A 21,977-nucleotide genomic window follows, 5' to 3' on the forward strand; every position below is an offset into this window, starting at 1 on the left:
TAGTAAAAGAATGAGGATTAGTAAAAGAATGACGATTAGTAAAATAATGAGAATTAGTAAAAGAATGATAATTAGCAAAAGAATGAGGATTAGAAAAAGAATGAGAATTAGTAAAAGAATGAGAAGTAGTAAAAGTATGAGGATTAGTAAAAGAATGAGGATTAGTAAAAGAATGAGAATTAGGAAAAGAATGAGGATTAGTAAAAGAATGAGAAATAGTAAAAGAATGAGGATTAGAAAAAGAATGAGGATTAGTAAAAGAATGAGGATTAGAAAAAGAATGAGGATTAGTAAAAGAATGAGAATTAGTAAAAGAATGAGGATTAGTAAAAGAATGAGGATTAGAAAAAGAATGCGGATTAGAAAGAGAATGAGGATTAGTAAAAGAATGAGGATTAATCAAAGAATGAGGATTAGTAAAAGAATGAGAATTAGTAAAAGAATGAGGATTAGTAAAAGAATGAGGATTAGAAAAAGAATGAGGATTAGTGAAAGAATGAGAATTAGTAAAAGAATGAGGATTAGTAAGAGAGTCAGGATTAGAAAGAGAATGAGAATTAGTAAAACAATAAGGATTAGTAAAAGAATGAGAATTAGCAAAAGAATCAGGATTAGTAAAAGAATGAGGATTAGTAAAAGAATGAGATTTAGTAAAAGAATGAGGATTAGAAAAAGAATGAGGAATAGAAAGAGAATGAGGATTAGTAAAAGATTGAGGATTAGTAAAAGATTGAGGAGTAGAAAGAAAATGAGGATTAGTAAAAGAATGAGGATTAGTGAAAGAATAAGAATTAGTAAAAGATTGAGTATTAGAAAAAGAATGAGGATTAGTAAAAGAATGAGGATTAGTAAAAGAATGAGAATTAGTAAAAGAATGAGGATCAGAAAGAGAATGAGGATTAGTAAAAGAATCAGAATTTGTAAAATAATGAGAATTAGTAAAAGAATGAGGATTAGTAGAAGAATGAGGTTTAGTAAAATAAAGAGGATCAGTAAAAGAATGAGAATTAGTAAAAGAATGAGGATTAGAAAGAGAATGAGGATTAGTAAGCAAATTAAAATTAGTAAAAGAATTAGGATTAGTAAAAGAATGAGAAATTGTAAAAAAATTAGGATTAGTAAAAGAATGAGGATTAGTAAAAGAATGAGGGTTAGTAGAAGAATGAAGATTAGAAAAAGAATGAGGATTAGAAAAAAAATGAGGGTTAGAAAGAGAATGAGGATTCGTAAAAGAATGAGAATTAGTAAAAGAATGAGGACTGGAAAAAGAATGAGGATTGGTAAGCAAATGAAAATTAGTAAAAGAATGAGGATTAGTAAAAGAATGAGGATTAGTAAAAGAATGAGAATTAGTAAAAGAATGAGGATTAGAAAGGGAGTGAGAATTAGTAAAAGAATGAGGATTAGTAAAAGAATGAGAATTAGTAAAAGAATGAGAATTAGTAAAAGAATGATGATTAGAAAGGGAGTGAGAATTAGTAAAAGAATGAGGATTAGTAAAAGAATGAGAATTAGTAAAAGAATGAGGATTAGTAAAAGAATGAGGATTAGTAAAAGAATGAGAATTAGTAAAAGAATGAGAATTAGTAAAAGAATGAGGATTAGTGAAAGAATGAGAATTAGTAAAAGAATGAGAATTAGAAAAAGAATGAGGATTATAAAGGGAGTGAGAATTAGTAAAAGAATGAGGATTAGTAAAAGAATGAGAATTAGTAAAAGAATGAGGATTAGTAAAAGAATGAGAATTAGTAAAAGAATGAGAATTAGTAAAAGAATGAGGATTAGTGAAAGAATGAGAATTAGTAAAAGAATGAGAATTAGAAAAAGAATGAGGATTATAAAGGGAGTGAGAATTAGTAAAAGAATGAGGATTAGTAAAAGAATGAGGATTAGAAAAAGAATGCGAATTAGAAAGAGAATGAGGATTAGTAAAAGAATGAGGATTAGTAAAAGAATGAGGATTAGTAAAAGAATGAGAATTAGTAAAAGAATGAGGATTAGTAAATGAATGAGGATTAGAAAAAGAATGTGGATTAGAAAGAGAATGAGGATTAGTAAAAGAATGAGGATTAGTAAAAGAATGAGGATTATTAAAAGAATGAGGATCAGTAAAAGAATGAGAATTAGTCAAAGAATGAGAATTAGTAAAAGAATGAGGATTATTAAAAGAATGAGGATTAGTAAAAGAATGAGAATTAGTAAAAGAATGAGGATTAGTAACAGAATGAGGATTAGAAAAAGAATGCGGATTAGAAAGAGAATGAGGATTAGTAAAAGAATGAGGATTAGTAAAAGAATGAGGATTAGTAAAAGAATGAGAAATCGTAAAAGAATGAGGATTAGTAAAAGAATGAGGATTAGTAAAAGAATGAGGATTAGGAAAAGAATGAGGATTAGTAAAAGAATGCGGATTAGAAAGAGAATGAGGATTAGTAAAAGAATGAGGATTAGTAAAAGAATGAGAATTAGTAAAAGAATGAGGATTAGAAAAAGAATGAGGAATCGTAAAAGAATGAGAATTAGTAAAAGAATGAGGATTAGAAAAAGAATGAGGATTAGTAAAAGAATGAGAATTAGTAAAAGAATGAGGATTAGAAAATGAATGAGGATTAGTAAAAGAATGAGGATTAGTAAAAGAATGAGAATTAGTAAAAGAATGAGAATTAGTAAAAGAATGAGGATTAGTAAAAGAATGAGGATTAGTAAAAGAATGAGAATTAGTAAAAGAATGAGAATTAGTAAAAGAATGAGGATTAGTAAAAGAATGAGGATTAGTAAAAGAATGAGAATTAGTAAAAGAATGAGGATTAGTAAAAGAATGAGAATTAGTAAAAGAATGAGGATTAGAAAGAGAATGAGGATTAGTAAAAGAATGAGAAATCGTAAAAGAATGAGGATTAGTAAAAGAATGAGGATTAGTAAAAGATTGAGGATTAGTAAACGAATGAGAATTAGTAAAAGAATGAGGATTAGAAAAAGAATGAGGATTAGTAAAAGAATGAGGATTAGGAAGAGAATGACGATTAGTTAAAGAATGAAGATTAGGAAGAGAATGAGGAATCGTAAAAGAATGAGGATTAATAAAAGAATGAGGATCAGGAAGAGAATGAGGAATCGTAAAAGAATGAGAATTAGTAAAAGAATGAGGATTAGTAAAAGAATGAGGATTAGAAAAAGAATGAGGATTAGTAACAGACTGAGATTAGTAAAAGAATGAGCATTAGTAAAAGAATGAGGATTAGGAAGAGAATGACGATTAGTTAAAGAATGAAGATTAGGAAGAGAATGAGGAATCGTAAAAGAATGAGGATTAATAAAAGAATGAGGATCAGGAAGAGAATGAGGAATCGTAAAAGAATGAGGATTAATAAAAGAATGAGGATCAGGAAGAGAATGAGGAATCGTAAAAGAATGAGGATTAATCAAAGAATGAGGATCAGGAAGAGAATGACGATTTGTAAAGGAATGAGGATTAGGAAGGGAATGCATATTTGGTAGAGAATAAAGATTAGGAACAGAAAAAGGATTAGTAATAGAATGAGGATTTGTATGAGAATGAATATTAGTAAAAGAATGAGGATTAGGAAGAGAATGAGGATTATACCAAAATTCGGCAGGAGCTGGGGAATGTAGATTGGGAGCAGCTGTTTGAAGGTAAATCCACATGTGATATGTGGGAGGCTTTTAAAGAGAGGTTGATTAGTGTGCAGGAGAGACATGTTACTGTGAAAATGAGGGACAGAAATGGCAAGATTAGGGAACCATGGATGACAGGTGAAATTGTGAGACTAGCTAAGAGGAAAAAGGAAGCATACATAAGGTCTAGGCGGCTGAAGAAAGACGAAGCTTTGAAAGAATATCGGGAATGTAGGACCAATCTGAAACGAGGAATTAAGAGGGCTAAAAGGGGTCATGAAATATCTTTAGCAAACAGGGTTAAGGAAAATCCCAAAGCCTTTTATTCATATATAAGGAGAAAGAGGGTAACTAGAGAAAGGATTGGCCCACTAAAGGACAAAGGAGGAATGTTGTGCTTGGAGTCAGAGAAAATGGGTGAGATTCTAAACGAGTACTTTGCATCGGTATTCACCGAGGAGAGGGACATGACGGATGTTGAGGTTAGGAACAGATGTTTCATTACTCAAGGTCAAGTCGGCATAAGGAGGGAGGAAGTGTTGGGTATTCTAAAAGGCATTAAGGTGGACAAGTCCCCAGGTCCGGATGGGATCTATCCCAGGTTACTGAGGGAAGCGAGAGAGGAAATAGCTGGGGCCTTAACAGATATCTTTGCAGCATCCTTAAACACGGGTGAGGTCCCGGAGGACTGGAGAATTGCTAATGTTGTCCCCTTGTTTAAGAAGGGTAGCAGGGATAATCCAGGTAATTATAGACCGGTGAGCCTGACGTCAGTGGTAGGGAAGCTGCTGGAGAAGATACTGAGGGATAGGATCTATTCCCATTTGGAAGAAAATGGGCTTATCAGTGATAGGCAACATGGTTTTGTGCAGGGAAGGTCATGTCTTACCAACTTAATAGAATTCTTTGAGGAAGTGGCAAAGTTGATTGATGAGGGAAGGGCTGTCGATGTCATATACATGGACTTCAGTAAGGCGTTTGATAAGGTTCCCCATGGCAGGCTGATGGAGAAAGTGAAGGCGCATGGGGTCCAAGGTGTACTAGCTAGATGGATAAAGAACTGGCTGGGCAACAGGAGACAGAGAGTAGCAGTGGAAGGGAGTTTCTCAAAATGGAGACGGGTGACCAGTGGTGTTCCACAGGGATCCGTGCTGGGACCACTGTTGTTTGTGATATACATAAATGATATGGAGGAAAGTATAGGTGGTCTGATCAGCAAGTTTGCAGACGACACTAAGATTGGTGGAGTAGCAGATAGTGAAGGGGACTGTCAGAGAATACAGCAGAATATAGATAGATTGGAGAGTTGGGCAGAGAAATGGCAGATCGAGTTCAATCAGGGCTAATGCGAGGTGATGGATTTTGGAAGATCCAATTCAAGAGTGAACTATACAGTAAATGGAAAAGTCCTGGGGAAAATTGATGTACAGAGAGATTTGGGTGTTCAGGTCCACTGTTCCCTGAAGGTGGCAACGCAGGTAAATCGAGTGGTCAAGAAGGCATACGGCATGCTTTCCTTCATCGGACGGGGTATTGAGTACAAGAGTTGGCAGGTCATGTTACAGTTGTATAGGACTTTGGTTCGGCCACATTTGGAATACTGCGTGCAGTTCTGGTCGCCACATTACCAAAAGGATGTGGATGCTTTGGAGAGGGTGCAGAGGAGGTTCACCAGGATGTTGCCTGGTATGGAGGGCGCTAGCTATGAAGAGAGGTTGAGTAGATTACGATTATTTTCATTAGAAAGACGGAGGTTGAGGGGGGACCTGATTGAGGTGTACAAAATCATGAGAGGTATAGACAGGGTGGATAGCAAGAAGCTTTTTCCCAGAGTGGGGGATTCAATTACTAGGGGTCACGAGTTCAAAGTGAGAGGGGAAAGGTTTAGGGGGGATATGCGTGGAAATTTCTTTACACAGAGGGTGGTGGGTGCCTGGAACGCGTTGCCAGCGGAGGTGGTAGATGCGGGCACGATGGCGTCTTTCAAGATGTATCTAGACAGATACATGAATGGGCAGGAAGAAAAGAGATACAGACCCTTCGAAAATAGGCGACATGTTTAGATAGAGGATCTGGATCGGCGCAGGCTTGGAGGGCCGAAGGGCCTGTTCCTGTGCTGTAATTTTCTTTGTTCTTTGTTTGTTCTTTGATTAGGGAGAGAATGAGAATTAGGAAGAGAATGAGGATTTGGAAGAGAATGAGGATTAGTAAAAGAATGAGGATTTGGAAAAGAATGAGGATTAGGTGGAGAATAAGGATTAGTCAGAGAATGAGGATTAGTAAGAGAATGAGGACCTGTAAAAGCATGAGGATTAGAAAAGAGAATGAGGATTAGTAAGGGAATGAGGATTAGGAAGAAATTGATGATTCGTCAAAAAAAAACGATTATAGATAGAATGAGGATTAGGCAGAGAATGAGGATTGGTAAAAGAATTAGGATTAGTAAGTGATTCTGGATCAGTAAGAGAAAGAGGATTCGTTAAAGAATGAGGATTAGTAAAAGAATGAGCATCAGTCAGAAAATGAGGATTAGTAAGGGAGTAGGAATGTGGATTAGTGAAAGAATGAGGATTATTAAGCGAATGCGGATTAGTCAGAATCAGGTTTAGTAAGTGAATCAGGATCTGTACGAGAATGAGGATTCCTAAAACAATGAAGATTAGTAAGAGAATGAGGATTAGGAAGAGAAAAAGGATTTGTAAGAGAATGAGGATTAAGAAGAGAGAAATGATTAATAAATGAATGAGGATTAGGAATAGAATGAGGATTAGGTGGAGAATGAGGATTAAGAAGAGAAAAAGGATTTGTAAAAGAATGAGGATTAGGAAGAGAATGAGGATAATTAAAAAATGAGGATTAGGAAGAGAATGAGGACTAGTAAAAGAATGAGGTTTCGGATGAGAATGAGGATTAGTAACAGAATGAGGATGAATAAAACAATGCGGATTAGGTAGAGAATGCAGATTAGGTGGAGAAAAAGGATTTGGTGGAGAAAAAGGATTAGGAAGAGAAAAATGATTAGTAAAAGAATGAGGATTAGTAAAAGAATGAGGATTAGTAAAAGAATGCAGGTTAGTAAGAGAATGAGGATTAGTAAAAGAATGAGGATTAGTAAAAGAATGGGGATTGGACAGAGAATGAGGATTAATAAGAAAATGACCATTAGGAAGAGAATAAGGATTCGTAAATGAAAGAGGATTAGCACAATAATGAGTATTAGTAAGAGAATGAGGACTAGTTAGAGAATGAGGATCAGTAAGAGAGTGAGGCTTAGTAAAAGTCTGAGGATTAGGAAGAGAACGAGTATTAGTAAAAAAAATAAGGATTAGAAAAAGAATAAGGATCAGTAAGGGAATGAGGATTAGTAAATGAATGAGGATGAGACAGAGAATGAGGATTAATAAGAAAATGACCAGTAGGAAGAGAATATGGATTGGTAAATGAAAGAGGATTAGTACAAGAATGAGTATAAGGAAGAGAATGAGTATTTGTAAAAAAACAAGGATTAGCAAAAGAATGAGGATTAGTAAGAGATGAAGATTAGTAAGAGAATGAGGAAGAGTAAGAGAATTTGAATTGGTAAACAAATAAGGATTAGTAAAAGAATGAGGATTAGTAAGAGAATGAGGATGAGTGCGAGAATGACGATTAGGAAGAGAATGAGGATTAGTTAGAGATTCAGGATTAGAACAAAAGAACAAAGAACAAAGAACAGTACAGCACAGGAACAGGCCATTCAGCCCTCCAAGCCTGCGCCGATCTTGATGCCTGCCGAAACTAAAACCTTCTGCATTTCCGGGGTCCGTATCCCTCTATTCCCATCCTATTCATGTATTTGTCAAGATGTCTCTTAAACGTCGCTATCGTATTTGTTTCCACCACCTCCCCCGGCAACAAGTTCCAGGCACTCACCACCCTCTGTGTAAAGAACTTGCCTCGCACATCCCCTCTAAACTTTGCCCCTCTCACCTTAAACCTATGTCCCCTAGTAACTGACTCTTCCACCCTGGGAATAAGCTTCTGACTATCCACTCTGTCCATGCCGCTTATAACTTTGTAAACCTCTATCATGTCGCCCCTCCACCTCCGTCGTTCCAGTGAAAACAATCCGAGTTTATCCAACCTCTCCTCATAGCTAATTCCCTCGAGACCAGGCAACATCCTGGTAAACCTCTTCTGTACCCTCTCCACATCCTTCTGGTAGTGTGGCGACCAGAATTGCTCTCCTAATTGCTTTCTTAAACTCCATCCTACACTTTCTGTACTCCACTAATGCTTCCATTGATTTGCTCTCCTTGTATTTGCTAAAAGCCTCTCTTTTCCTTCTCATCGTACTCTGAATGTTTCTGGTCATCCATGGTTCTCTGGGCTTGTTGCTCCTACCTATTACCCTAGAGGGAACATGTTGGGCCTGTACCCTCCCCATTTCCTTTTTGAATGCCCCCCACTGCTCTTCTGTAGATTTCCCGACAAGTAACTCTTTCCAGTCTACCTTGGCCACATCCTGCCTTATTTTACTAAAATTTGCTCTCCCCCAATCCAAAACCTTTTTCTGCAACTTGTCTATTTCTTTCTCCATAACAAGCTTAAATTGTACTATGTTATGGTCACTATCACCAACACATCAAGCACCTGTTCATGAAATTCCATGAGCCTGATGACCTACTTCCTGGGCTTTTGAAAGAGCTGGCTGCAGAGATAGTGAGTGCATCGGTTTAAATCTTCTGGAACTCTTTGCATTCTAGTGCAGTTCCCAGAGTTTGGACATTACTAAATGTAACTACGCTCACTGTTCATTACAGCCTTTGTTCAAACATGGACAAAAAACTGAACTCCAGGAGGTGAGGTGAGAGTGACTGCCCTTGACATCAAGGCAGCATTTGACCGAGTATGGCATCAAGGAGCCCTATTAAATCTGAAGTCAATGGGAATCAGGGGGAAAACCCTCCGCTGGTTGGAGTCATACCTAATGCAAAGGAAGATGGCTGTGGTTGTTGGAGGTCAATCATCTGAGCTCCAGGACATCACTGCAGGAGTTCCTCAGGGTAGTGTCCTCGACCCAACCATCTTCAGCTGCTTCATCAATGACCTTCCTTCAATCATAAGGTCAGAAGTGGGGATGTTCACTGATGATTGCACAATGTTCAGCACCATTCGTGACTCCTCAGATACTGAAGCAGTCTGTGTAGAAATGCAGCAAGACTTGGACAATATCCAGGCTTGGGCTGATAAGTGGCAAGTAAGATTTGTGGCCGCTTCATTGACACCCCATATGCTACAAACATTCACTCCCTCCACCACCGACGTACAGTGGCAGCAGTGTGTACCATCTACAAGATGCATTGCAGCAATGCACCAAGGCTCCTTCGACAGCACCTTCCAAACCCACGACCTCTACCAACTAGGACAAGGGCAGCAGATGCATGGGAACACCACCACCTGCAAGTTCCCCTCCAAGTCACACACCATCCTGACTTGGAACTATATCACCGTTCCTTCACTGTCACTGGGTCAAAATCCTGGAACTCCCTTCCTAACAGCACTGTGGGTCTACCTACCCCACATGGACTGCAGTGGTTCAAAGAAGGCAGCTCACCACCACCTTCTCAAGGGCAGTTAGGGATGGGCAATAAATGCTGGCCTGGCCAGTGACACCACATGCACATTCGAGTAGAATTAAAGATGGAATGGAAAAGCAAGGCATCATTCAACAAGTGGAGCATCACACAGACTGGTGCAGTTCTTTCAGCTACTGCAATCCAGAAAGATAGTTCAATTTGACTGTTTAGACGTGAGGAGGCTAAACAAAGCCTTAAAGAGATGTTTTCAAAGGATAGCATTGTGAGAAGAGTTAAACTCAACATTTGCTGGAGCGAAACATTTTCCAAATTAGATGCAAAAAAACAGATATTGGTCCATTAACTTGTCAAGGGAATCACAAAAGCCAAAAATGTTGCATCTCCCTGTGAAAGCTGGTGTTTCCTCCATTTCCCATTCGATCTGTTGGTCAGACTGGATATATTTCAACAGCATATGGACTAAATAATGGAACGGGCTGTGTGTGTATACGAATGATATCACCATAGTAAGACGTATGGAAGAACAGCATGACAGAAACTTACACTTGTTAATCATAGAATAGAATCATCAAAGGTTTAAGGCACAGAAAGAGGCCACTTGGCCCATCGTGTCTGTGCCGGCCGAGAAACGATTCACCTATTCTAATCCCACCTTCCAGCATTTGGTCCGTAGCCCTGCAGATTACAGCACTTGAGGTTCATATCCAGACTCCTTTTGAATGAGTTGAGGGTTTCTGCCTCAACTACCCTTTCAGGCAGTGAGTTCCAGACCATCACCACCCTCTGGGTGGAAAAGGTTTTCCTCATCTCCCCTCTAATGTTTTTACCAATCACTTTAAATCTATGCCCCCTCGTCCCTGACCTCTCTGCTAAGGTGAATTGACCCTTCACCTCCACTCTAACGGGGCCTCTCACAATTTTATACATTTCAATCAGATCTCCCCTCAGCCTTCTCTGTTCCAAGGAGAACAACCCCAGCCTATCCAATCTTTCCTCATAGCTGCATTTTTCCAGTCCTGGCAACATCCTTGTAAATCTCCTCTGTACCCTCTCCAGTGTAATTACATCCTTTCTGTAATGAGGTGACCAGAACTGCACTCAAGTTGTGGCCTAACCAATGAGTTATACAGTTCCAGCATAACCTCCCTGCTCTTGTATTCTATACCTCGGTTAATAAAGGAAAGGATTCCATCTGCCTTCTTAACCACCTTATCGACCTGTCCTGCTCCCTTCAGGGATCTGTGGACATTCACTCCAAGGTTCCTCACTTCCTCTACACTTCTCAGTATTTTCCCATTAATCGTCTATTCCTTTGCCTTGTTTGACCTCCCCAAATGCATCACCTCACACTTCTCCAGGTTGAATTCATTTTGCCACTTTTCTGCCCATCTGACCAGACCATCAATACCTTCCTGCAGCCTACAACTATCCTCCTCGCTATCTACCACACGGCCAATCTTTGTGTCGTTTGCAAACTTCTTGATCATGCCCCCTACATTTACATCCAAATCGTTAATATATACCACAAAAAGTAGGGGACCCAGTACTGAGCCCTGTGGAACACCACTGGAAACATCCCTCCAGTCGCTAAAACACCCGTCAACAATTACCCTTTGTTTCCTGCTACTGAGCCAATTTTGTATCCCCCTTGCTACATTTCCCTGGATCCCATGGGATTTCATTTTTTTTTAACCAGTCTGTCATGTGGGACCTTGTCAAAAGCTTTGCTAAAATCCATGTAGACCACATCAACTGCACTACCCTCATCTATCTTCCTTGTTACTTCTTCAAAAAATTCAATCAAGTTGGTCAAACAAGATCTTCCCTTAACAAATCCATGCTGACTATCCTTGATTAACCTCTGCCTTTCTAAGTGACAGTTTATTCTGTCTCTCAGAATAGATTCCAATAATTTGCCCACTACTAGATAAGCATGCAGGTGCAATAGGCAGTAAAAAGGACAAATGGTATGTTGGCCTTCATAGTGAGAGGATTCGAGTACAGGAGCAGGGATGTCTTGCTGCAATTATACAGGACCTTGGTGAGGCCACACATGGAATATTGTGTGCAGTTTTGGTCTCCTTATCTGAGGAAGGATGTTCTTGCTGTAGAGAGAGTGCAGCAAAGGTTTACCAGACTGATTCCTGGGATGGTGGGACTGACGGATGAGGAGAGATTGAGTCGGTTAGGATTATATTCGCTGGAGTTCAGAAGAGTGAGGGGGGATCTCATAGAAACCTATAAAATCCTAACAGGACTTGACAGGATAGATGCAGGAAGGATGTTCCCGATGGTGGGGGAGTCCAGAACCAGGGGTCACAGTCTAAGGATACGAGGTAAACCTTTCAGGACTGAAATGAGGAGAAATTTCTTCACCCAGAGAGTGGTGAACCTGTGGAATTCACTACCACAGAAAGCAGTTGAGGCCAAAACATTGTATGTTTTCAAGAAGGAGTTAGATATAGCTCTTGGGGCGAAAGGGATTAAAGGATACGGGGAGAAAGCGGGAACAGGTGACTGAGTTGGATGATCAGCCACGATCATAATGAATGGTGGAACAGGCTCGAAGGGCCGAATGGCCTACTCCTGCTCCTATTTTCTATGTTTCGATGTCTGCCCTCAGCTTTATTTGTATTAATCTAAAAAGAGATAACACAACAGACTGTAGCCGAGTTCTCTCCTCTTTAAAGACAGCCCCTTGTTCAGTTACAGTTTTGCCTGCCAATCTTTGATTCCAATTTGCTTGGGCCAGATCAGTTCTCACTCCACTGAAGTTGGCCCTCCCCCCAATTAATTATCTTTACCCTGGATTGCTCCTTGTCCTTTTCCATAGCTAACCTAAACCTTATGATACTATGATCACTGTCTTCTGAACGTTCCCTGCTGACACACTTCACTTGACCCACCTCATTCCCCACATCCAGCAATGCCTCCTTCCTCATTGAACTGGAGACATACTGATGTAGAAAATTCTCCTGAACACACTCTGGAAACTTTCTCTGCCCTTTACACTCTTACTATCCCAGTCTATATTAGGAGAATTCAAGTCTCCTATTATACTACCGCATAATTCTTGACCCTCTCTGTAACTGCTTTGCTAATTTGTTCCTCTTTATCAGGGTTGTCCAACATAGGGCAGGCAGGCCAAGATCTGACCCGCCAAAGATTTCCATCTGGCCCGCGGATGTATTTCAGAGATGAGAAATTTTCCTTCTTCTTTCAGACCGGCTTTTTAAAAAAATCACTGTCAGTTTCACAGCTGATGTCCTGACATTGGGAACAGCGGTTTCCTAACTTCGGACAGATTTAAGGTTTTCCGGCAGGTTCTGGCTTTTTTATAAAGCCCTCTGGAAAACCCCGAATCTGTCTGTAGTTCAAAAACCACTGTTACTGCTCCCAGCATTCAGCTGTGAAACTGACAGTGCAATTTTTTAAAAAACGTATCAACTACAAAGCTGCTGTGCTGAGCACCCCTGCTCCATGTGACTATCAGAAAGAGAGAGAGAGAGCGGGGGGGGGGGGGGGGGCAGAGAGAGCGGGGGGACAAAGAGAGAGTGGGGGGACAGAGAGAGAGAGTGGGAGGACAGAGAGAGAGAGTGGGGGGACAGAGAGAGAGGGTGGGAGGACAGAGAGAGAGAGCGGGGGGATAGAGAGAGAGAGCGGGGGGAGAGAGAGAGAGAGCGGGGGGTGAGAGAGAGAGCGGGGGGACAGAGAGAGCGGGGGGACAAAGAGAGAGAGTGGGGGGACAGAGAGAGAGAGTGGGAGGACAGAGAGAGAGAGTGGGGGGACAGAGAGAGAGAGTGGGAGGACAGAGAGAGAGAGTGGGGGGACAGAGAGAGAGAGTGGGGGGACAGAGAGAGAGAGTTGGGGGACAGAGAGAGAGAGTTGGGGGTCAGAGAGAGAGGGTGGGAGGACAGAGAGAGAGAGTGGGAGGACAGAGAGAGAGCGGGGGGAGAGAGAGAGAGCGGGGGTGAGAGAGAGAGCGGGGGGATAGAGAGAGAGAGCGGGGGGATAGAGAGAGAGAGCGGGGGGACAGAGAGAGAGAGTGGGGGGACAGAGAGAGAGAGCGGGGGGACAGAGAGAGAAAGAGGGGGGACAGAGAGAGGGGGACAGAGAGAGGGGGACACACACACAGTGAGGACAACACAGAGCGAGGGGACCAAAGCAGACAGGGGGTAACAACACGGTGGGGGGGGAATACAGGGAGAGAGAGAGAGATACATAGAGAGAGAGACAGAGAGAGGGAGAAAGAGAGAGGGAGACAGCGAGAGAGATACATAGAGAGAGAGACAGAGAGAGGGAGAAAGAGAGAGGGAGACAGCGAGAGAGATACATAGAGAGAGAGACAAAGTGAGGGAGACAGAGAGAGAGAAAGAGTAATCAAGATCACTTTTGACAGATAGACATCTATCCGGAATACTCTGCATTGGCAGAACTAGTGTGTGGGAAAGCACTGACTATTTTGCAAACAAACAAATGCCGGGTATGTCAATAAATCAGTGTGCAACATAGTTTCTTTTATTCATTCATGGGATGTGGGTGTCACTGGCCAGGCCAGCATTTATTGCCCATCCCTAATTGCCCTTGAACTGAGTGACCATTTCAGAGGGTATTGACAGACAGGAGGATGCAGAGGAGTGATGAGAAAGTAAGTCAATAAATTAATCTTCACAAAAATGCACATTTGTTGTTGTGATTAATAGGAAGATACATTTTTAATGCTTTATCTTTCTGACGTTGTCTCAGCAGTCCCCCATGTAAGACAAAAATTATAATGTGGTCCCGCAGGCAAAACGGTTGGACACGTCTGCTCTATATCTTTCCCACTAGTTGGTGGCCTATAGAATAAGCCCAGCAATGTCATGGTACCTCCATTGTTTCTTAACTCTAACCAAATATATTCTGTCCGTCACCCCTCTACAACATCCTCACAAAATCACAGAATTTCACAGAGTCACAGATTTGTTACAGTGCAGAAGGAGGCCATTCGGCCCATCGTGTCTGCACTGGCTCTCTCAAAGAGTAATTCCCTCAGTTCCATTCCCCTGCCTTCTCCCCGTAACCCTGCACATTCTTCCTTTTCATATAACAGTCTAATTCCCTTTTGAATGCTTCAATTGAACCTGCCTCCACCACGTTATCAGGCAGCTCATTCCAGACCTTAACCACTCGCTGTGTGAAAAAGTTTTTCCTCATGTCACTTTTGCTTCTCTTACCAAATACGTTAAATCTTTCGTTCTCGATCCTTTCACAAGTGGGAACAGTTTCTCTCTATCTACTCTGTCCAGACCCCTCATGATTTTGAATACCTCTATCAAATCACCTCTCAGCCTTCTCTTCTCCAAGGAAAACAGTCCTAACTTTATAAATAGGATGGAATAGAGGGATACGGACCCCGGAAGTGCAGAAGGTTTTAGTTTAGGCAGGCATCAAGATCGGCGCAGGCTTGGAGGGCCGAATGGCCTGTTCCTGTGCTGTACTGTTCTCTGTTCTCCAATCTATCTTCATAACTGAAATTCCTCATCCCTGGAAACATTCTTGTGAATCTTTTCTGTACTCTCTCCAATGACCTCATGTCTTTCCTCAAGTGCGGTGCCCAGAATTGGACACAATACTCCAGCTGAGGCTGAACTAGTGTCTTAAACAAGTTCAACATAACTTCCTTGCTCTTGTACTCTATGCCCCTATTAATAAAGCCCAGGATGCTGTATGCTTTATTAACCGCACTCTCAACCTGTCCTGTCACCTTCAATGACTTATACACATATACACCCAGGTCCCTCTGCTCCTGCACCCCCTTTAGAATTGTACTCTTTATTCTATATTGTCTCTCCATGTTCTTCATGTCAAAATGAATCACTTCACATTTCTCTGCATTGAACTTCATCTGCCACCTGTCTGCCCATTCCACCAACTAGTTGATGTCCTTTTGAAGTTCTACACTATCCTCCTCACAGTTCACAATGTTTCCAAGTTTTGTATCATCTGCAAACTTTGAAGTTGTGCCCTGTACACCAAGGTCTAGGTCATTAATATATATCAGGAAAAGCAAGGATCCCAACACTGATCCCTGGGGAACTCCACTACAAACCTTCCTCCAGCCCGAAAAACATCCATTAACCACTACTCTCTGTCTCCTATCACTCAGCCAATTCCGTATCCATGTTGCTACTGTCCCTTTTATTCCATGAACTACAAGTTTGCTCACAAGTCTGTTGTGTGACACTGTATCAAATGCCTTTTAAAATCCATGTGCACCACATCAACAGCATTGCCCTCATCAACCCTCTCTGTTACCTCCTCAAAAAATTCCAAGTTAGTTAAACATGATTTTCCCTCAAGAAATCCATGCTGGCTTTCCTGAATTAACCCGCATTTGTCCAGATGACTGTTAATTTTACCCCGAATGATTCTTTCTAGAAGTTTCCCACCAGTGAAGTTATTCACTCTCCAGCACAGTAATGTTGCACTTAACCAATACAGCTACTCCTCTTCCTTTCTTTCCTTCTCTATCTTTCCTGGTCACCTTGTATTCAGGAATATTTAATACCCAGTCCTGCCCTTTATTAAACCAGGTCACCACAGCATCACATTCCCACATGACTACCTGCACCAACCGTATTTACCAGGCCTCCTGCATTTACATACATTTTCAGGATGTAACTAGCAGGGTGGATAAGGGGGGGACCAGTGGATGTAGAGTATTTATATTTTCACAAAGCATTCAGTAAGGTGTCACACAAGAGGTTATTAAACAATGTTTGGACTCATGGAGTTTAGGGGTAATATATTAACATGGACTGAGGATTGGTTAATGGACAGAAAACAGAGAGAAGGAATAAACGGGACATTTTCCAGTTGGCAGGCTGTAACTAGTAGGGTACTGCAAGGATCAGTACTGGGGCCTCAGCTATTTACAATCTATATCAATGACTTAGATGATGGGACCAAGTGTAATGTATCCATGTTTGCTGATGATACAAATTTAGATGGGGAAGTACATGGTGAGGAGGACACAAAGAGGCTGCAGAGGGAAATGGCCAGGTTAGGTGAGTGGGCAAGAATATGGCAGGTGGAATACAAGGTAGGGAAACGTAAAATTAGCTTAGAAGCTCAGCTGGGAACCAGGGTAGGTCAGTGAACACAACCCTCCGAGATATCTGCATTCCTGTTTGTAGTACATATATATGATTTGGAGGAAAATGTAGCTGGTCTGATTAGTAAGTTTGTGGACGACACAAAGGTTGGTGGAGTTGCGGATAATGATGAGGATTGTCAGAGGATACAGCAGAATATAGATCGGTTGGAGACTTGGGCGGAGAAATGGCAGATGGAGTTTAATCCGGACAAATGTGAGGTAATGCATTTTGGAAGGTCTAATACAGGTGGGAAGTATACAGTAAATGGCAGAACCCTTAGGAGTATTGACAGGCAGAGAGATCTGGGCGTACAGGTCCACAGGTCACTGAAAGTGGCAACGCAGGTGGATAAGGTAGTCAAGAAGGCATACGGCATGCTTGCCTTCATCGGTCAGGGCATAGAGTATAAAAATTTGCAAGTCATGCTGCAGCTGTACAGAACTTTAGTTAGGCCACACTTAGAATATTGCGTGCAATTCTGGTCGCCACACTACCAGAAGGACGTGGAGGCTTTGGAGAGGGTACAGAAGAGATTTACCAGGATGTTGCCTGGTCTGGAGGGCATTAGCTATGAGGAGAGGTTGGATAAACCCAGATTGTTTTCACTGGAACGACGGAGGTGGAGGGGCGACATGATAGAGGTTTACAAAGTTATGAGTGGCATGGACAGAGTGGATAGTCAGAAGCTTTTTCCCAGGGTGGAAGAGTCAGTTACTAGGGGACATAGGTTTAAGGTGCGAGGAGCAAAGTACAGAGGGGATGTGCGAGGCAAGTTCTTTACACAGAGGGTGGTGAGTGCCTGGAACTTGCTGCCGGGGGAGGTGGTGGAAGCAGGTACGATAGCGACGTTTAAGAGGCATCTTGACAAATACATGAATAGGATGGGAATAGAGGGATACGGACCCCGGAAGTGCAGAAGGTTTTAGTTTAGGCAGGCATCAAGATCGGCGCAGGCTTGGAGGGCTGAATGGCCTGTTCCTGTGCTGTACTGTTCTTTGTTTGTTTGTTCCTCTAATATTAGCATCTTGTATATCCCCGATTTTAATGGCTCCACCATTGGCGGCCGTGCCTTCAGCTTCCTGGGCCCTGAGCTCTGGAATTCTCTCCCTAAACCTCTCCCCCTCTCTACCTTACTTTCCTCCTTTAAGACAATCTTTAAAACCTACCTCATTGACCAAACTTTTGCTCACCTTCCTAATATCTCCTGATGTGGCTCAGGGTCAAATATTGTTTATAATGTTCCTGTCGAGCACCTTGGGAAAACTTCATATATTAAAGACACTAAATAAATACAGGTCATTGTTGTGGGACTGGAGGAGATTCCAGAGATCAGAGGGTGTAGGGCTGAAGATGGTGACAGAGATAGGGAAGGGCAAAGTCATGGAGGGATGAATATCAATGTAATACATCAAGACAGTTCCCAGGGATAGGGTGCCAGAGATACTGAGAGATTTAGCCATGAATATATTCCCCACTGTCACATACAGACAGCCTTACCTGAGGGAGCAGGATAAGACACAGCTGTAAAGAGAGAGAGAGAGATCAATAATATTCTCAAAGACTAAATACCCCGACTCACTAACTCACTCCACTAATTCCAAATTACCATGAAAAAAACAACATACCAGAAAGTAAGAGGCAGGGAGAGAAAGACAGAGACAGAGGGCAGAGAGAGAGAGAGACAGAGAGCGAGAAAGAGAGAAAGACAGAGTCAGAGGACAGAGAGAGAGAAAGAGAGAAAGACAGAGACAGAGCACAGAGAGAGAGAGACAGAGAGAGAGAAAGGACAGAGAGAGAGAGAAAGATAGAGAGAGAGAGAGAACAGAGAGAGAGAGAGAAGAGACAGAGACAGACAGAGATAGACAGAGAGAGAGAGAAACAGAGAGACAGACAGAGAGAAAAACAGAGACACAGATAAAAAGAGAGAGAGGAACAGAGAGAGACAGAGAGAGAGAAACAGAGAGAGAGAGACACACATCGAGACACACACACAGAGACAGTCAGAGAGACAGGGAGACATAGAGAAAAAAAGAGAAGACAGAGAGAAGGACAGAGAGAGAGACAGAGGGACATAGACAGAGAGAGAGAGTGAGACAGAACGAGAGACAGAGAACTAGGCAGGGAGATAGGGAGAATAAGTGACAGAGGGAGAGTAACAGAGGGAGAGAGGGAAACAGAGATTGTGAGAGAGAGACGCACACAGAGACTGATCTGTGCCTCTCTCTCTCTGTTTTTGTGTCTCTGCCTCTTTCTCTCTGTCTTTGTCATGCTCTGTCTATCTCACTGTGTCTCACACTCTCTCTACAATATGGTATATTAATGCTGGTAATACTAACGATTGTATTGGATGGTTCTGATTGCTGTGTCTCCTTGTCCAAAACTGGTTATGGGAGAGAGGTGAAGCTTGTAACTGTGTGGGATCCTGAGGTTGCTCAGCATGTAGGTAAGGAGTGAGCCCTCTTCGATTCTTCTGGTGATGTTGATGTATTCTGGTCCCATCCAGATCTTCGAAACTCCCTGTAGGACACAACTAGGTCAGAGGACAATCCCTACAGTTTATCACCAAGTTTATCAACAAGAACACAAGAAATAGGAGCACGAGTAGACCATTCGGCCCATCAAGCCTGCTCCACCATTCAATACCACTTTCCTGCCCGCTCCCCATATCCCTTGATTACCTGAGAGACCAACAATCTATCCCAGCCTTAAATATATTGAATGATGGAGCATCCACAACCGCTGGGGTAGAGAATTCTAAAGATTCACAACCCTTTGAGTGAAGTAATTTCACCTCAGCTCAGTCCTAAATGATCAGCCCCTTATCCTGAGACTGTGTCCCCGTGTTCTAGATTCCCTGACCAGTGGGACCAATCTCTCAGTCTCTACCCTATCAAACCCCTTTATAATCTTAAATAAAAACAGAGAGTGCTGGAAATACTCAGCAGGTCAGGCAGCATCTGTGGAGAGAGAAACAGAGTTAATAAAAACAGCGAGTGCTGGAAATACTCAGCAGGTCAGGCAGTATCTGTGGAGAGAGAAACAGAGTTAATAAAAACAGAGAGTGATCGAAATACTCAGCAGGTCGGGCAGTATCTGTGGAGAGAGAAACAGAGTTAATAAAAACAGAGAGTGCTGAAAATACTCAGCAGGTCAGGCAGTATCTGTGGAGAGAGAAACAGAGTTAATAAAAACAGAGAATGCTGGAAATACTCAGCAGGTCAGGCAGTATCTGTGGAGAGAGAAACAGAGTTAATAAAAACAGAGAGTGCTGGAAATACTCAGCAGGTCAGGGAGTATCTGTGGAGAGAGAAACAGAGTTAATAAAAACAGAGAGTGCTGGAAATACTCAGCAGGTCAGGCAGTGTCTGTGGAGTGAGAAACAGAGTTAATAAAAACAGAGAGTGCTGGAAATACTCAGCAGGTCAGGCAGTATCTGTGGAGAGAGAAACAGAGTTAATAAAAACAGCGAGTGATCGAAATACTCAGCAGGTCAGGCAGTATCTGTGGAGAGAGGAACAGAGTTAATAAAAACAGAGAGTGCTGGAAATACTCAGCAGGTCAGGCAGTATCTGTGGAGAGAGAAACAGAGTTAATAAAAACAGAGAGTGCTGGAAATACTCAGCAGGTCAGGCAGTATCTGTGGAGAGAGAAACAGAGTTAATAAAAACAGAGAGTGATGGAAATACTCAGCAGGTCAGGCAGTATCTGTGGAGAGAGAAACAGAGTTAATAAAAACAGTGAGAGCTTCAAATACTCAGCAGGTCAGGCAGTATCTGTGGAGAGAGAAACAGAGTTAATAAAAACAGTGAGAGCTTCAAATACTCAGCAGGTCGGGCAGTATCTGTGGAGAGAGAAACAGAGTTAACGTTTCAGGTCAGTGACCCTTCATCAGAACTGGCAAAGGTTGGAAAAGAATTAGGTTTTAAGCAGTGAAGGGGGTGGGGGAGGGGGTGGCAGTTGGTGAAGAGAACAAAAGGGAAGGTGTTTGATAGGGCAGAGGTCAAGAGAGATTAAATAACAAAGCTGTCCTGGGACAAAGGCAAAGAGAGTGTTACTGCTTGTGGTGAAAGATAAACATTAGTCCAGAGAGTGGGTTAATGACAGAATAATGAGCAGCTCTGTCTACATGAAAACAGGCACATGGTTAAAAAATAAAATAAAATAATAAAAAATAGAAAAATACCAAAAAAGGCCCTTCAGAATCTTGTAGGTTTCAATGAGATCACCTCTTATTCTTCTAAACTCCAGAGAATATAGACCCAATTTACTCAGCCTCTCATCATAGAACAACCCCGTTATCCCAGGGATCAATCCAGTGAATTTTCATTGTACTGTCTCCAGTGCAAGTATATTCTTTCTTAAATGGGAGTGTAAAACTATACACAGTACTCCAGGTGTGGTCTCACCAAAACCCTGTACAATTATAGCAAGACTTCTTTATTCCTGTCCTCCAATCTCCTTGCAATAAAGGTCAACATGCCATTTGCCTCCCTAATTGCATGTTGTAACTGCATGTAAACTTTCTGTGTTCCTTGTATTAAATACACCCTGAATATCCCTCTGAACATCAACATTTAAAAGTTTCACACCTTTTAACAAACATTCTGCTTTTCTATTCTTACTACCAAAGTAAATAACTTCACACTTTCCCACATTGTACTCCAGCTGCCATCTTGTTGTCCACTCACTTCACCTGTTTATATTTCTTTGCAGTCTTTTTTTTATTCATTCACGGGATGTGGGTGTCACTGGCCAGGCCAGCATTTATTGCCCATCCATAATTGCCCTTGAGAAGGTGGTGGTGAGCTGCCTTCTTGAACCACTGCAGTGCGTGTGAGGTTGGTACACAGTGCTGTTAGGGAGGGAGATCCAGGATTTTGACCCAGTGACAGTGAAGGAACGGTGATATAGTTCCAAGTCAGGATGGTGTGTGACTTGGAGGGGAACTTGCAGGTGGTGGTGTTCCCTTGTATTTGCTGCCCTTGTCCTTCTAGTTCGTAGAGGTCACCTGTTTGGAAGGTGCTGTCGAAGGATCCTTGGTGCATTGCTGCAGTGCATCTTGTAGATGGTACACACTGCTGCCACTGTGCGTCGGTGGTGGAGGGAGTGAATGTTTGTAGATGGGGTGCCAATCAAGCGGGCTGCCTTGTACTGGATGGTGTCGAGCTTCTTGAGTGTTGTTGGAGCTGCACCCATCCAGGCATTGGAGAGTATTCCATCACACTCCTGACTTGTGCCTTGTCGATGGTGGACAGGCTTTGGGGAGTCAGGAGCAGATGGAGTAGAATGTGGGAAAATGTGAGGTTGTCCACTTTGGCAGGAAGAATAGAAAAGCAGATTATTATTTAAATGGAGAGAGACTGCAGAATGCTGCGGGACAGAGGGACCTGGGTGTCCTCGTACATCAATCACAAAATGTCAGCATGCAGGTACAGCAAGTAATTAGGAAGGCAAATGAAATATTGGCCTTTATTTCAAGTGGAATGGATTATTAAAGTAGGGAAGTCTTGTTCCAACTGTACAGAGTGTTGGTGAGACCACACCTAGAGTACTGTGTACAGTTTTAATCTCCTTATTTAAGGAAGGATATAATTGCATTGGAAGCAGATCAGAGAAGGTTCAC

General features: G+C 41.8%; 1 protein-coding gene across 1 annotated transcript in view; it reads right to left on the reverse strand.

Moving 5' to 3' along the window:
- LOC137367185 (MAM domain-containing glycosylphosphatidylinositol anchor protein 2-like) overlaps nt 1–21,977 on the reverse strand; it is a 1,446,177-nt gene that overhangs the window by 1,089,707 nt on the left and 334,493 nt on the right. The window contains exons 5-6 of the mRNA XM_068028622.1: nt 18,691–18,871; nt 17,852–17,875 (exon numbers count right to left, since the gene is read on the reverse strand). Of these exons, the coding sequence (XP_067884723.1) occupies nt 17,852–17,875; nt 18,691–18,871 (205 nt within the window). The remainder of the gene's footprint in view (nt 1–17,851; nt 17,876–18,690; nt 18,872–21,977) is intronic.

The sequence above is a fragment of the Heterodontus francisci genome, chromosome 3 (genome assembly GCF_036365525.1).
Source record: "Heterodontus francisci isolate sHetFra1 chromosome 3, sHetFra1.hap1, whole genome shotgun sequence".
Taxonomy (NCBI): Eukaryota; Metazoa; Chordata; class Chondrichthyes; order Heterodontiformes; family Heterodontidae; genus Heterodontus; species Heterodontus francisci.